The sequence below is a fragment of the Columba livia genome, chromosome 1 (assembly GCF_036013475.1).
Source record: "Columba livia isolate bColLiv1 breed racing homer chromosome 1, bColLiv1.pat.W.v2, whole genome shotgun sequence".
In the NCBI taxonomy this organism is placed as follows: domain Eukaryota; kingdom Metazoa; phylum Chordata; class Aves; order Columbiformes; family Columbidae; genus Columba; species Columba livia.
In genome coordinates, this window is record NC_088602.1 from 205,235,159 (window position 1) to 205,252,549 (window position 17,391).

Here is a 17,391-nt window from a genome sequence, read left to right on the forward strand (position 1 = left end):
AAATCTTGCAAGTAGATCAAACGTGCAAACAAAAAGACTGCGGGAGCAGATAGGGTTTTATTTTTCTTACCAATTATCTGAACAACCTGTTGAGGGCAGAGACCTTTCCTGACTTGATAGCAATGTTATTCCTGCAATCAAAACTGTACTGAGAGAACATCTGCTTTAGAGATGTTAGAAATGCCCATTTCTTAAAGGGGTTGCAAGTGTGGAGGAGAATCAGAAACAGTGTTGTGAAGCCTATGAAACTGGGAAGTAATAGCTTTTTCTATAGTTCCCCTCTAAACTAACTCTTTAGAAAAGTATTTTAAATAATAATAATAAAAAATAATTAAAAAGCAAGGTGTTGAGATATTGCCAAATACAGCCATGGAACCTGAACAAGAACACGGGCAGTTGATTGTAACATGAATAAGTTAGATAAGGTTGAGAGAATAGAGGCACTTCATTCCCTATCACTTTCCTATGTCAGGCTTACATCAGTTGCATTCAAATAAAAATAACTTGAGAAACCAATACCAGCTCGTTTCTAGGACACTTCATGATTGGGGTGGATCTAAAGTCATCAAGTTGTACTTCCGCAAGTGTAGATCTTTGGGCTCCTGAATTAAAGAAGCCTTTTGCCCGTTTTGTTGCATTGATAGCCAGGAAATAATGCACAAATTCTGATGAGTAAAAGCTAAAAGTAAAATTAGAATTCTGTTGAGGCAATAAGTAATAATTTTCTTTTATATTTTCCCCCAACATTAATGAAAGCATTAATACATTTTCAGTGTCCTGCAGAGCTTTGAAATGAAACTCTTACATTGTTACCTGATTGCATCACTAACCATATGAATCAGAATATCCTCCTTGTCTTTATTAAGCCCTGGTTTTGAATTTGGAGGTACACGGGTCATCCTTTGCAAACAAACTAAATATTTGCTTATCTTCATCTTTGAGGAGAAAGCAATAGCTACACACGTACATTTTTCTGCTGTAGCTTTTCCAATGTTCATCCTCAGCTCCAAAGCAGTATGGAAGAGTTGCAATAGTGTTGTTTAATTCAGTTAACTATTAACTTTGTATTATAGTCAGAGGCACCTTACCTACTTCCCAGGATGTAAGAATATGGACTAATAATCTTATCATTGGAGCCAACAAAATACAGATCATTTGGCCATGGAAAGCCAAAGTGCCTCGAAATTCCGGGGACTAAACCAGCTAATTCCACGTGCTTATTGGGTTCTCAAATTCAAGAACTTGATGGCAACTGTAACAAGGTTTCACAGGCAGAATGGCAGTCTTTAAAATAGTAGGATTGTCCTATGCTTTGAAAGCTGTATATAATAGAAATAATGTGTGGAATTCACATATTTATTATGCTACATGTGATACTACTTGATATAACTTCATTTTGAGATGATAGGGTTTGTTTTGAATTCTCATTTTATCGCTTTGTTACTGAAATGTTCTTGTCAGTAATATAATTTAAGCAAATAGGTCTTCCCTTCAGAAGAAATCCTTGATGTTAAGATATAGGGCCATTTACATAAAAATGTACTGAGCAAGGCTGAGAGCTATAGCAAGGCTTTCAGTGTCCAAAATTAGAACTTATTCCTATTTCTGCTACCGCACTGTCACTCTTGCATGTATTTATTTTGATTGATGTATTTTGTGCCTTTTTATCCTCGTGCCTTTTAGGGTAGGATGGTTTGTGTGATCACTGGCAAACTAATTCGTTGGCATTAGGGCAAATCTGGGTAAAGATGATCATCATGTCGAAGTCAACTAACTTATAAAAACTTGCAGCAGAAATTGGCTGAAAACTTACCAAGTATCAAATCAAATTGCATGTTTTTGTACTTACCAAACATGCATGTAGAAGAAACTTCTAGAAATATTGTACTTAAACTCCTCTTATAAAATATGATGCTTTACATACTGCTGAAAATGTTTCTTCTCGATTTTGGTTGGTTTTTTGGATGTTTTAAGCGGACTGATGCTACTGTCTGTTGCTGTTCTTAGATGATGGGCTAAAAAATTGATGATGCTGTGATGAACTTCTCCTCGATGTTTTTAGAAATACATAAATAATTAAGTGTATTGATCTTTAAAAGATTAAAAAATTCTCATTTCTTTTCAGCAAAAACACCTTGAAATTGAAAGAACTACAAAATGGCTTAAGATGCTGAAAAGCTGGGAAAAATACAAGAATAGCGAAAAGGTAAAGTTATGCCTGCTTTTTGCATTAGCTATTGCTTCTGAATGAATGTATAACCTTAAATTAGATTGTCTCCGTTTGTGAGATCTGAAAAAAATAAATCATACTGTAAGAAAAATGCTTTTTATTCATCCAAATTGCAATAATATGTGACAACCCAATAATAGTAATTCAAGAAAACTGGTGGTCGAATGCAAGGGATTTCTAAGGGCAATATTGTGTCATCACTCTGACATATTCCTAGTAGTAATTGTGTGCTGGGCTGCATTGTGCTTGCACCCTTGGGTTGGAACTGGGAGCACACGGCAAACTGTGTGTGTGTCTGCAAAATAGAGAGTGAGACCACACCTGGAATATTGTGTCCGGTTCTGGGCCTTTCAGTTCCAGCAGGACAGGGAACTGCTGGAGAGAGTCCAGCGCAGGGCAACAAAGATGCTGAAGGGAGTGGAGCATCTCCTGTGTGAGGAAAGGCTGAGGGAGCTGGGGCTCTGGAGCTGGAGAAAAGGAGACTGAGGAGTGACTTCATTAACGTTTATGTATTTATAAAGACTGAGTGTCACGAGGATGGAGCCAGGCTCTTCTCAGTGACAACAAATGGTAGGACAAGGGGCAATGGGTACAAACTGGAACACAGGAGGTTCCACTTAAATATGAGAAGAAACTTCTTCTCAGTGAGGGTGACAGGCACTGGAACAGGCTGCCCAGGGGGGCTGTGGAGTCCCCTTCTCTGCAGACATTCAAACCCGCCTGGACACCTTCCTGTGTAACCTCATCTGGGTGTTCCTGCTCCGGCAGGGGGATTGGACTGGATGAGCTTTGGAGGTCCCTTCCAACCCCTGACATTCTGTGATTCTGTGATAATCTGTGGAGTGGATGAGGCATCAGACCTGCTCATCTCGCTTTGCAGAGAGCTACAAGTTGTATTTGATTGACGCTTTGGGAATGCGAAGGAGGAAGAAAAGGAAAATCTTTGTAGACTTTGAAGAGACACCTTTAAATGGGTATAGCTGAACTCTTCAGGAGTCACAAATCCCTTTTTGAAAGGTTATAATTTTTTAGCTTTACTTTTTTATTCCTTTGCATGCTGCTTATTGTACTGATTAATATTTAAATTTAAAGTTACTCTTTTGAGTTACTGATGGTGTCTTATTAAGATCAATGAGGTGTTTTTTAAACCCTCTTCTATGCTTTCATTTTTCTTTTTTCCTCTTTTATTTTTTCCAGCCCAGGTTTACTGAGGGGCCTGGGATATCTTACAATCACGAATCAGTACAAAACCTCCTTAAATAAACCTCCAAGGAAACCAATTAATCATAACATGGGACATATAGTGTGATGTTTGTTATCGCTCTTGCCAGCACAGATATCTGAGGATATCCCGAGATACCTGGTTGCTTTGTTAAAAGGAAAGTTGCACTGAGTAAGTTAGAAGGTAAAAAGTATAGGAAGCCATTCAGTGCCCTCCCCCCCTTAAGCTAAGTCTGGTTTTTCAGTGAATAATCTGCCATGCAGCATACATAATCTTCAAGAGAGGTGAATTTTTTTGATGTTATGAATGGGATCTACTTTTGAATAGAATACTTCAGACCTTTTTTTATTTTGGAGCCAATACAGAAGAACTGAAATACATTGGTAGCTACTTAACAGTGCCCAGCAGCAATACAACATTTCTTGACTTAAAAAAAGGAGTAAAATTATTTTCCATGTGAAGCTACAGGTGAATTTTAAAGGAGTGAGTTGCCTGTTAATAATCTTTAAATTGCTTTGAGGATTTTTAGTTACAGAGTTATTTTTATCTGACTCAGACAATACATAATGGTCTGGGGGTAATGCCAGAAAGTGGGTTATGTTAGGTATGCCATTCAGTGGTAAGTGCTTTTGCTTGCTTTGAAAGCCAGCTAGGGATTTTCATGTGAACAGTTTATTTGCTAGAACTGTAGTCTTGGTCATCTAAAAGTTAAGGAAGTTATTTCAGCTGAGAAAAAACCTTGCTGGAGAGGCTCTATTCCCAACACTGTTCTGGGGAGCTTTTCATAACTGTTCTTGTGGCCATTTGGTGGATAATGCACAGAATATAAGACTATGAGAACAATACACAAATTCAAGTTCCATCTTCTCCTCAGTAGGGCTTAAAACTTTCATTTCCTATTGGGGATTCTGTTGGTATTTTCCGATGCTGCTGATCCACCTGTATTTTGCTGAGGACCAGAGCAGAGCAGCTCACTCCAGGATGAGTGGCTTGCAGCATTAGTTTACTCCTTTACTTTTGTCGTAGGAAATCATTCTGTGCAAAGCAAAGAACTTTAAAGGGAGAGACTGAGCCCAGAATATTTGTCAGCCTGATGATGAGGGAACTGAGATATTATAGTTCAAGCGAAGGGAGAAATTTATTCAGCATGTCCCCTACTCATTAGATCTGCCTTTAGTTTTGGGACTAGTAGCTACATGTCTTCCACTTTTGTTAAAAATACCAAAGCCGGTGGTTAGTGGTTTTTCAGGGTATAACTAAGAAGCAAGCAAACTCATTTTCTTAAAATATGAAGTGAATGCATGGAAAAGCAATAATATATTTCCAAGTTTTTCTATTAATCCTACTTTCTGTCTTGTCATCTTCTCTGGAAAGAGAAGCTAAGGTCATTAAACTTGTGGCTTTTCTTCTTTAGTGTGTTGATTGGGTGATTTGAAGATCAAGTGTGTTCCCAAGTCAAAGGGATGATCAAAAAACCCTGTAACAGCTACTTTGTTTGCAAAGAGAATGTTAAATACGGCTTTTCAGGTAGCACAGTAGCTCCGTGTTGTCTAAGCAGCAGCGCTCATCTTCATCAGCCATTGGTGATGTCAGTCCATGATACACTGACTTAATTGAATAATCCTCTATTTACCAAGCGTGCAGAAGGTACAGCAGATCAGCTGAGCAGAAAGAGCTTCAGTTCGTGTAACAAACTATAGGCTGAGCTATAAATAGCGGCAGGAATAATCCGATATGTTCATAGAGGGGATGAACTTGGCTTGAGGCTAGGAAAAATTATCACTGACTGTTGAACCCTGGTGGAGCACACGAGACTTGAAAAACAAGGACCTTTTTCTTTCTCTCATTGTGAGAGGTGAACCAGAACGTACAGAATAAACCATCAGCCTCCTCCCAAGCGTGCGGTGGGAAGTCAGACATTATTTGTCACTGCTCTGAATGGAAAGCCTAGTGGTGTTCTCAGGGTTGTATAAAACTCACAGAGAGTTTTTATCTGAAGGTGTGTTGGAAGCAGAAAGTGTGTAGAGAGCAGCATAGGGGAAAGGGACCTGGGGGTCCTGGTGGACAGCAGGATGACCATGAGCCAGCACTGTGCCCTTGTGGCCAGGAAGGCCAATGGCATCCTCGGGTGTATTAGAAGGGGGGTGGTCAGTAGGTCAGAGAGGTTCTCCTGCCCCTCTACTCTGCCCTTGGGAGACCACATCTGGAATATTGTGTCCAGTTCTGGGCCTTCAGTTCTAGAAGGACAGGGAACTGCTGGAGAGAGTCCAGCGCAGGGCAACAAAGATGATGGAGTGGAGCATCTCCTGTGTGAGGAAAGGCTGAGGGAGTTGGAGCTCTTTAGCCTGGAGAAGAGGAGACTGAGGGGTGACCTTATTAATGTTTACAGATATATAAAAGGTGAGTGTCAGGACGATGGAACCAGGCTCTTCTCAGTGACAAAAAATGGTAGGACAAGGGCTAATGGGACCAAACTGGAACACAGGAGGTTCCACTTAAATATGAGAAGAAACTTCTTCTCAGTGAGGGTGACAGAGCCTGGAACAGGCTGCCCAGGGGGGTTGTGGAGTCTCCTACTCTGCAGACATTCCAACCCGCCTGGACACCTTCCTGTGTAACCTCATCTGGGTGTTCCTGCTCCATGGGGGGATTGGACTGGATGAGCTTTTTGAGGTCCCTTCCAACTGCTGACATTCTGGGATTCTGTGGAAAAATACACCAGCTTTCCATGCTCGCCATCTTGAAGCACGGAAGCAACAGTTGCAAGAGCAATTCCTGACTCTTGTTTTCCGTCTTCACGTGATTGGATAAAGTAGTTAACGCTAGGGGAACAAATTGCTAAAGAAAATGAATAGTCTGAGTCTTAAAAGACTCAGTTTACCTGACATTGCCATGGTTTCTGTGCAGTCAGGCTGCTCCTGAAATCAGTGTTGTTTAGCAACAGCACTGATGGGAACATTGCGGCATCACCAAAAGTAATAATGTGGTAGGGTTATGGGTTATAATTGTAGTGATGGCTTGGTTTTGTAAAAAATGGCATACTTGAGAGATACCAGTGGTGGTAAAAAGAGAGTAAGAGAAGGTGATGGTCCCAGGGATAGAGCAGGTGCATAGAAGTATAGGACTTCAAACAGCCTGTTTGTCATGAGCATTCATAATATACAGCTGAGAGTTTTGGCTTGAAGAAATCTGTTCATACTCTAAATGAATCCATATATTCGATTACATTATCCAAAACTGTTGTAGGCTTAATCGCAAAATACAGTTTTCATTTCATACTCTTGCAGATCTGCCTATAAGCTGCTTCCTTTTTTTTTTTTTCCCATCGTAACTTCACAAGGAGAGTTACTGAGATATTATGAACACACTGGGGTGGCTGTGAGCGTATGCAAAATGCTTCAGTTTACTCTTCTGCAATAAAGATCAGGGAAGATGTATAGCAAGAGTGAGGTGGGGGCCCTGGGAACTTCATACTGTTTTCCCATTGGAACTTCTGGGCTTAAACCTTAACAAAAAAAAGAGGTAGGGGTAATGGAGGGCAGTGATGTGTGACCATGAGGAACTGGAAAGAGGCTGAAGGGTCGTCACACTGAGACCAGATGTGCCAGTCTCTGTCATATTTGAGTAATGATTTAGCGGTAATGAAGGATGACATAAAAAAAATGAACTTGTGTACAACTCCATAACCGTGTATAACACTCCTTGATTCCTATATGAGGATTTCGGCGTCTTCTCGGTGGAGTCATCGTGATTCTTACAGACACCGGTGTGTGAAGTGTGTGACTGCCCTTGTGTCTCTGTGTGACTGATATTTGTCAAAACAAAGCTTTCATCTCCTCCTCAGTCATTTCTTATACAGGAAATTTTGTAGGATAGCAAAGCTTGCGTTTCAGTGTGGTCTTTCTCTAGCTTATGCTTTTATTACCTATTTGTATTCTACTTCATAATCCCAAGTACAATCAACCACCGCAGATAGTAAATCCTTCCTGACTTAGTATGATCATAAATTTCCTGAAAGATTAAATAAAACTGTTATATGTTATATCCCATCTGAGTATTTCCACCAAAGTATTTCTGTCTTTCACTGTCAACCTTCATCTGTCTGTGATTGAAGTTGCCTAAATTGAGAGAGAAAGGAAGAAGAGAAACGATCAGGGCAGCTGGCAATTTCCAGCTGTTCTGGCATTCACACGGAATATAATCAAGTCTCCACTTAGTTTGGAGTCTGCACACAGAGCCGTAATGAAGAGCCCTCTTTGCATTCCTGAGATTTTTTTGAATGAGATTGAGCAACTCTTGTATTTGCACTTTTTCTTCTTTTGATGCAACCCACAGAAGTTGAAGACCCTCTAAAGGCAGCAGCCTTTATAAATATACTTTATTTTCTTTATAAATATACTTTCTTGTGAGACTTCAGATTTTAATTCTTATGCTTCTCATCACTGATTCTTTTTGAGGTGGCAGAGTCCCTCTGCTGCTTGGGCAGCTTGTGCTGATGTAACTGAGTGTCGAGGGTTTGATTGCAGGGTAACAATAAAACCCTGGCAGATGTATTGTTAACCTCCTCTCCCCCCCACTTCCCCCTCTTGCCCCTCCCTCTCCCCCCTTCCCACTCAGGACAGGCGATCGGGAGGGAAAGAAGGACAGAGAGAAGAGAGTTGGAAAAATTAAAAATGTTTTACTAATGCTACTGATAAGAATAGAGAAAATAATACAAAATATACAAAACTGATCTTAAAAATCCCAGCAACTGCAGAGCCGGCACCCAAAGTCCTGGATTGGACTCTGAAGCCAACCGGAGCTGGATTCAGTCTCTAGGCCTCGGTTCGCAGGGATGACTAGCAAGGTCCTCTCCTAATGTCGGCCATAAGGAAAAAGGGACGAGATCCTCCTATCTCCCACTTTTATATGAAGTATTCACGTGAATGGAATGTTATACACAGTCGGTCAGCTTCTTGGTCACTTGTTTCTCCTTGCCCCTCTAGCGAGATGTCCATCCATGCTTAGCAATAACTTCGCATTCCATTGCTATGTTTACCAAAACATGTATCTGATTTTCCAGGAAAATGCAGCTAATATGAAGCTTTAGCTGACAGGCAAATTCACTAAAAGAGAAACTTGTTTTTTAACAAAACCAGGACGCTGAGAAAGTTTTATTTTCAGGAAAACCAGTTTTGTACCTTATAGCAGCAACAATGCCAGTTCCCACTCTTCAGGTTAGTGCTGTGTGACAGTGGCCTTGTTTCTTGTCCTGGAACTAGTTGGGTTTATGAGTTTGAGGGATTATGGCAGAGGAAGGAAGGAGAGGTTGTATCTTTTCCCCTTTTTCTTTTATTTTTTTTTTTTAATGGAGACCCCATTGAAAATTAGATGTTATGGACTGCATTATTTGAGATGATGTCTAATTTTGAATATTCCAAATTTGAGACTTTTACTTCTTCCTTTGTAAACCTTCTAATTAATTCTGTATATTCTCTTGTTTCACAATGGGAATGTCCAGTTCACAGGTCCGATCTCTTTTTGGATGAGAAGCTCCTTTTGAATTCCCAGGTGGTAGGGCCTCATCTAGTGTGCACTTGTTCTATCTGCTTCAAAATCAACAGTTTTAATAATAATTTTAAGACCTCAGAGCAACTATCCGTGGCTGAATATTACCTTAGATGTGGTACAAAATTTGAACCTGTATTTTATTTAAGTTGCATTTATATAACTATATCTTACCAAGGATGACTTTCTTTTTTCTATGTACTATGCAAGTGGAAAAAGCCCAGATTCCATAAGACCATTCTATTAATGATGCATGTTTTCATACAACAATTATCTGAGCTCTGAGTTTATATCCTTGTATTTTGTTTTGAGCTCCTATCTTAAGAAAGCCTTAATTTTAAAGAATTTGTCAAAGATGGACTCACCCTAGTAGTAGGATAAAAAGTAAAGCAACTTGCTGAATTTTCTGCTTTTGATTTTCATTATTAATTCAGAGAGAACAGACAAGTAGATTAAGGTTCTACAGGTATATAGACCCAACCCAGCATTTCTCAACCTTATATTACATATGGAAATAAAAGACAGCAGAGGGCAGTAGTATGGTACTTATGGTAAAGATGTTCGATTAGTTAATTTATTGCTCTTTTCTGTGTTCTTTAACTGTTCGGTGACTGAATGATTATCAGAAATAAGCTTTGCTTTGAAGCATCTGTGGGTTCCCCGTGGCCCCACACTTCCCATGATGCAGTGCAGTCGTGTAATTTTCACAAAATCACAGAATCACAGCCTGGTTGAGGTTGGAAGGGACCTCTGGAGGTTGTCTGGGCCAAACCTGCTCAGGCTGGGCCACCTGCAGCCAGCTGCCCAGGATCATGTCCAGGTGGCTTTTGAATATCTCCAAGGATGGAGACTCCACAACCTCCCTGGGCAACCTGTGCCAGTGCTCAGTCACCCTCACAGTGAACAAGTGTCTCCTGAAGTTCAGGTGGCACCTCCAGTGTGTCAGTTAGTGCCCATGGCCTCTGGTCCTGTTGCTGGGCACCACTCAAAAGGTCTTGTACCTTCCCTTCAGGCACTCATGGCCATTTATAATACTCCCCCTACGTCTTCTCTTCTCCAGGCTGAACAATCCCAGCTCTCTCAACCTTTCCTCACAGCTGAAACGCTCAGGTCCCTTCATCTTCTTTGCCTTCACTGGAGTGTCTCCAGTATATCCATGTCTGTCTTGTACTGAGAAGCCAAGATCTGGCCACAGCACTCCAGGTGTGGCCTCACCACTAATGAGTAGAGGGGAAAGATCATCTCCCTCAATCTCCTGGCAATACTTGAGTGTAACGCAGCCCAGGATCCCATCCGTCATCTTTTCTGCCTCATGTTCAACTTGGTGTCTGCCAGGACCCCTGGGTCCTTTTCTGCCAAGCTGCACGGGATTGTTCCCCCCCAGCTGCAGGGCTTGGCTATTCTCCTCGTTGAACTCCATGAGGTTCCCATCACCCCATTTCTCCAGCCTGTGGAGGTCCCTCTGTGTGACAGCACAACCCTCTGATGTATCAGCCACTCCTCCCCATTTTCCATTGTACATCAAATCACACACACTCGTTACCATGATATCACTTCTGTAATGGAGCCTGTGCTTTGAAAGGTTCTGTTCTTGAGTTTCATTTCTCCCTCATATGCTGGGCAGATAAAGTCCTTAGTCCCCTGTTCTGTTGAGTCTGTATGCAAGGTCTGGTAACAACTTGGAATGGCTGAGAGCTTCTTTCTCTGCCTAAATAGAAGAATACTCGAAACAGAGTCACCTGGATACAGATTTAATATGGTTTGCGAGAAGCTCCAAATGTTATTGAGGTTTATTCTGCAGTAATTTTGATCTTAGCTACTGAAAATGTTTGCTTTCCTTCTACAGTGTGTGTTTTCTTGGCATAAGTGCGGTAGGCCGATGAAACTGCTGGTCTCTCTGTCGTATCTGGTTATTTTTGCCAACTCATTTTTCAAACTTTTCTTTTAAAGGCACTTCCACAATTCTCTAAATCAGTCTTTATTTACTACTTAAAGTGCTTTTCATAGTGTTTGGCTGGTTTAGTCTGTGAAGTTCAGAAGATGGGGAAAACTGTAAATGCGAGCAAGTCGTCTGAAAGTGGTTGTTCTTCTTCTTCAGCTGTATCTCCCACCCCAGAAAAACCCCAAACAACCCCTCACTTTGTATGGTTTGATTTCATTTTAATTCTGTTTCTATAAACTATTATTATGAAAACTTATTTCTGGCCTTTGCCCACTGGACCTTCTCCCAAAATACTCGTTTAGAACAAAAATCGTTCTCAGAATTACTTCTGCGACCAGTTCTCTTCATTAATAACCTTACGGTTGTTGGACACATTTGAAAATGAGTTAGAAAATGATAATGAACTGGCAAAAATGTTTGTTACCAAGGTACAAATCACTGTACTGTGGGTCCGAGTATGGAAGTACATGGAAGTATGGAAGTACATCATAGAAGGATGGTTTGTAGTGCTGTGCCGCCTTCTTTATCCTTACGGAATAAACTGTACTGACATAGCTGTGCTTACACTAAAGGTTTTGCAACTCAAGTGATCTTAATAATATTAAAGCAGCCAAGTTTTCTTTAAAAAGCTTTTTCTTTGTGGGCAACCCCCAGGATTTCTATTGCATCTTGTACGAGTTTAAATTTTTCATTGGAAAAGGGGGCAAGAAAAGGAAAGTCATAACCCTTCCAAGTTTTGTTTCCATCAGAAAAGCATCAAAGTACTTGTGTAAGAGTCACACATCCTAAAATCCAGACACATATCTTGCTGGTGTTAAAGAAACCTTCAAAGGTTCCCAAGCACCAGGAGGTATCCAAATCTACTGCAATGAGGGGTTCGTTAAGCTTCCAAAACTGGAGACATGAAACATGTGAGAAAGAAGAAAAGATCCTATCTTTGAGGAGGACATTTCTTGGAAAATATTTCTTAAGTTGCAAACATAACTTCTGTAACTGTTTTAAGGAAGGTTTAGCTTTGTCAGTTGAAATTCTTTCATTGTAGGTTAATGCAAAGAATACTTAGGGGTTGTCTGTGTTTTGTTCTCTTCTAAATCCAATTGTCGTTCTGTGCCATCATTAAAATAATGGTAAAACCAGAACTTCAGAAAGGTTCATTTTCCTTGTTAGAGTTCTCTGGTTTTCCTTTTCTCAGACACATCTCCAGAAGATTGATACCTTTTTGCGTGTGTCGTAGAATTATTTGGATTCAATTACTCTGAGTTTTGCTTACGTTGAGTCTCTCCTGACTGCATAAAGCCAAGACTTTGGATGACTGGTTCATCTCGCCTATTTAGAGGTTCTTTGTGCTCCTAAATGCTGCAGCACCAGGAGATGCAGATCAGAAGAGAACCGGGGAAAATTGTCAGTGCTCCTGAGTTGTTTTCAAATAAGCCAGATAAGAACCCAAACCACTGAGAGTGCAAGAGCAGTGACATGTCAGAGGCGAGACTGGTAGTTTATATAACTACGGTAGTTACTTCAGGTATTGAGTTATCTCCTTCTGACCCATTTCTAATATAAACCTTGTGTGTCAGGAATGGGAAATTTAATTTTCTACTTCACAGCTAAGAATTGTATGCAGTGTTGGTAAGTTGGTCTGTATTCTTAGAAACCATGACTAAAATATGTTGTTTTCATGCAAATTTTTTAATATACATTTAGCAAACTGATTATTAGTTTAGGAATATGATATGAAATCTGTTAGCATTAGAAGTGGCGTGTCTGGTGGGGTTTTTTTATGATCTCCCATGTTTGTTTGGTGTGGATACATTTCAACACACCAGTGCAGTTTTACGAGAGTTCAAAAATCAGTTATGCTTTTTTAGAGAGCAGCGCAGGCAAAGTGACCTGGGGGTCCTGGTGGACAGCAGGATGACCATGAGCCAGCACTGGGCCCTTGTGGCCAGGAAGGCCAATGGTACCTGGGGTGGATTAGAAGGGGGGGTGGTTAATAGGTCAAGAGAGGTTCTCCTGCCCCTCTACTCTGCCCTGGTGAGACCGCACCTGGAATATTGTGTCTAGTTCTGGGCCCCTCAGTTCCAGAAGGACAGGGAACTGCTGGAGAGAGTCCAGCGCAGGGCAACAAAGATGATGGAGGGAGTGGAGCATCTCCCGTGTGAGGAAAGGCTGAGGGAGCTGGGGCTCTTTAGTTTGGAGAAGCGGAGACTGAGGGGTGACCTCATTAATGTTTACAGATATATAAAGGGTGAGTGTCATGAGGATGGAGCCAGGCTCTTCTTGGTGACAACCAATGGTAGGACAAGGGGCAATGGGTACAAACTGGAACACTGGAAGTTCCACTTAAATTTGAGAAGAAACTTCTTCTCAGTGAGGGTGACAGAACCTGGAACAGGCTGCCCAGGGAGGTTGTAGAGTCTCCTGCTCTGGAGACATTCAAACCCACCTGGACACCTTCCTGTGTAACCTCATCTGGGTGTTCCTGCTCCATGGGGGGATTGGACTGGATGAGCTTTCGAGGTCCCTTCCAATCCCTGACATTCTGTGATTCTGTAATTTTTTTTTACTGCTAATCTTTAAACCCCTGTGATATTGCTGATTGCCTTTCACCATTCCCATTTATAGTTTGTAAATCCAGCGAGTTACTTGTGGCGTGTCCTGAAATAATATTACTAAGAATTTCATTTTTTTTTTGGTCTAAATAACCAAATTTGGACTAGTCTTTCCAATATTTGTAAAATAACCGCTGCTCAGCAGAGGTGATAGAATTTTGATAGGCCTTCCTAGTAACTGAAGTCTTGGCCTGTATGTCCATTTTGTTCCCTGTGCCTCTGCTGGTTCCCTCAACAGAGGCCCCAGGTGGCATCACTGTATACTTCCAGTCCCTCAGAAGACACTTTGTCCCTTTGGTAGGATAATTAAGATAATTGTATTTTTTTTTCCGTAACAAGTTGTATGTCGTTCCTTTTGTTCAGAACGTTGTAGATTGCATCACATTTATGTTTTATTTCCTTTTCTTTTACAGTTTCATAGGAGAATTTATAAAGGAATCCCACTGCAGTTCAGAGGGCAAGTTTGGTCTTTACTGCTTGATGTCCCGAAAATGAAAGAAGAAATGAAAGACTTTTATAATGTGAGTTTGTAGAATTTCCACTTAATAATAATTTTAAAAATTTAGATACTAAGATTACAGGCTTTATTAAGCTTTTGTTGTTATGCCATGTTTAAAAGCAAGAATTAGAAATTGCATCAAACTCTGCTGCTTGTTTTAGCCGGGTAAAAGACTACGTATTGAAAAGCACTTTTCCAGCTTATTTTTTTGTGATTCATGTAATTAATTTGATCTTCTTTCCATTTAGTTTCCCATCCTCAAATCCTTGCAAAAACCTTTCTAAAAGCAAAGCAAAACACAATAAAACAACCCGCCCTGTTCCAGTAAGAAGACGGAAACCTCTGAAACTACAGCTTTATGGGAAATGTCTATTAGGGAGCACTTCATTAGCTGAATATTAGTCCTAATATTTTGGAGGGGATGGAGGTTGGTGCCTTGATCTTCTAAAAGCCAGGACAAGCTCCTCTCTTTCTGTCGTATCACCTCCAAGCAAAGCTTAGACATCCCTTACAACATACTCTCTGGTCAATTATATTCTTAGAGGTGCACATGATGACATTAACCCCACGAAACTCTACAGCCATAAATTGACCACTTCAGCATATCTCTTACTTAAAATATAAAGAAATTACCTGCATCTGATGCCCCCCAACCCCGTGTCCTCACCCTGAGCAGCAGCTAAAGAAACCTCTGAGTTATTGTGGTTATGTTCCTCTAAATTTTTCCCTACTAACTCTACTTTATCTGTGGGTGTGAATACAGCTGGCGGCCATTGGAGCTCGACTTCAGATGTTGGAGAGTAAGGTTCAATGGCAATTGAATCTTTTAAAATTCTCTCTTTCCTGCTTCGTTTCTCTCTCTGCTAAAGGATTATAGCGAAAGTTCAGCTAACAGGCAATTCAGTATTTTAGTGTCTGAATTTTCCCCTACAGGAATTTAATGTTCGCTGCCTTTTAAAGAAGTAACATCCAGAGTTTCAAGGAGATGAATTCCTGGTTTGATTTTTGGTGTTTGCTAATAGCGCTTTTTCAGAGCTGAGATTTTGGGTCTGAGTAGACAAGGAATCTTGTAAGATCATGAGAGAAGATCAATACTGGCATTGATGTTATCTGAATTATGGGCTCTGTGATCTTCCCGTTAAATTATTTAGCGCTCTTTAGTCTGTCAGGCTGCTCTTTCTGACTTATATTTTGCTTAACTTTTTAAGCAAGACTAGTGGCAGATCCAGAGGGATAAAACAGAGTTCATGATGAATAATGTTGCGGGGAAGAATACTGAGTAGAACTACAAGCATCTAAAAAGAGGTGAATTCATTTTCAGAGATGGTTAATGCCACCTAATGCCAAAAAAAAGTGTTTGTGGTTCAGATCTAGAAGTAGTAAAGTTCCTTCCGTCATTATCCTTGCTTGTTTATTTGTGGTAAGTTCATTTTACCGCTCTTCATTTATCTCATTCCCTGATGTGACATGAACACTCCACGTTACAAGTGTTAAAGATGCACTTTTGCTGTAGGTCAAACAGCTTCTCCGAGTTTTCCATACAGGGCAATTACCAGTTCTTAATCTCCTGCCCTTTCCTGACCTCTGGCTCTTTATGCTACCTGAAAAATGTAAATTTTCTCCTTCTTTCTGTCTTGGGGACAAATAATTCTGGATCTTAGTACTTCAAATTGTACCGCGAGGTGCACAAAGCTGCAGTTGTGGTTACTGTTGCGCTGGTTATTGGCTGCTATCAGTTGGTTTAATGATGTACAGGGAATTCCTGTACGTGCTGGAGTGGGTCCAGAGAAGAACAACAAGACTGGTGAAGGGACTTGAACACAAGCCCTATGGGGAGAGGCTGAGGGAGCTGGGCTTGTTTAGTCTGGAGAAGAGGAGGCTTAGAGGTGAGCTCAGCACTCTCTAGAACTACCTGAAGGGAAGTTATAGCCAGGTGGGGATTGGTCTCTTCTCCCAGGCAGTCAGCAATAGGACAAGGGGGCATGGGCTTCAACTCTGCCAGGGGAAATTTAGGCTGGAGTTTAGAAAGCAATTATTTGCAGAGAGAGTGGTCAGGCATTGGAATGGCTGCCCAGGGAGGTGCTGGACTCACCGTCCCTGGAGGTTTTTAAACTGAGATTGGACATGGCACTTAGTGCCATGATCTAGTCAATGGACTGGAGTTGGACCAAGGGTTGGACTTGATCTCTGAGGTCTCTTCCAACCCAGTCGATTCTGTGATTCCCAGTGTGCCTGAAGCTTCTGGTTGTATTCAACAGACCAAATGGATGTTATTGATTGATCCCTTTGTTTTTCTTATTTTTGCTGTTAAATCTTTTTGTTTTCTTGCAAACAGAATTTTAGAGGTTTTGCCCTTTGATTGTCCGTGGTATTAATACTAATACCTACTTAGCTGTAATGTTTTGAAAATACCATGTTAAACCCAGTTAGAAATGTCTTGCAAAGTCGACTTTTAGGGACAGAAATGAGAATGAACGAGTGAATGTCAAGAGAAAATTATTGTAACTGTGAAAAATAAGGTGGCAACCTGACCTGTGCAGGCTTCCTAAGTATTCCATTGCAAAATTGGATTTAATTATAAAACATTACAATGAAATTAGATTAGAAGAGGAAACGACCAGAGAAATGTCCATTATCTATATATAGATAATAACTGGCAGCTATGTAGCTATTACTTCTGTTTAGAGAAAAAGGCAGGAGAAGTATGAAAACCACACCAAATCTTGTGCTAAAAGTCCAGTCTGTAGCACTTGTATCTTAGTTTCTTGCTCCTGAGTAGTGAAGTTCACTTTGTCTTCCTCCAGTGATGTGCCCACCTGAGAAACAGCAGTTGAAGACTTGAAATGTGTTGAATATGGGCAGTGAATGGTGTGTCACAAAAATGTGTATTATGGGACTGGTCTTTTTGCATCTACCCTGTGTGAATGTATCTGGCTCTATAGAATTCATTCATATATATATATATATATATATATATATATGGAGATTTTGGAAGTTACAATTGTTACCTTGTGAGCTGCTATTCTGTATTGAGTGTTTTAAATCATGAGATGGCAAATACTTCAGTATGGGTGTACTTGCAGGATGTTTTATAGTTCACAATTTTAAACTTAATTCCTGTTCTTTGCTGTTTTCCTAGAAATTGAAGTGTCAAGCACGAGGGTCTTCACCAGATATTAGGCAAATTGATCTGGATGTAAATCGAACATATAGAGATCATATCATGTTTCGGGACAGATATGGTGTTAAGTAAGTAAATGATTGGGTTTGTTTTTCTTCAAACTGGCTCCTGATCTGTCTCAAACCTCTTTGAGCTGCACAAGACTATTGAATATAAGCTCC

General features: G+C 40.6%; 1 protein-coding gene across 7 annotated transcripts in view; it reads left to right on the forward strand.

The window, feature by feature from the left end:
* USP6NL (USP6 N-terminal like) overlaps positions 1–17,391 on the forward strand; it is a 131,023-nt gene that overhangs the window by 84,561 nt on the left and 29,071 nt on the right. For all 7 annotated transcript variants that reach the window (XM_065050130.1, XM_065050131.1, XM_065050132.1 and 4 more), the window contains 3 exons: positions 2,126–2,206; positions 13,964–14,071; positions 17,189–17,298. In XM_065050130.1, coding sequence (XP_064906202.1) covers positions 2,126–2,206; positions 13,964–14,071; positions 17,189–17,298 — 299 coding nt within the window. The remainder of the gene's footprint in view (positions 1–2,125; positions 2,207–13,963; positions 14,072–17,188; positions 17,299–17,391) is intronic.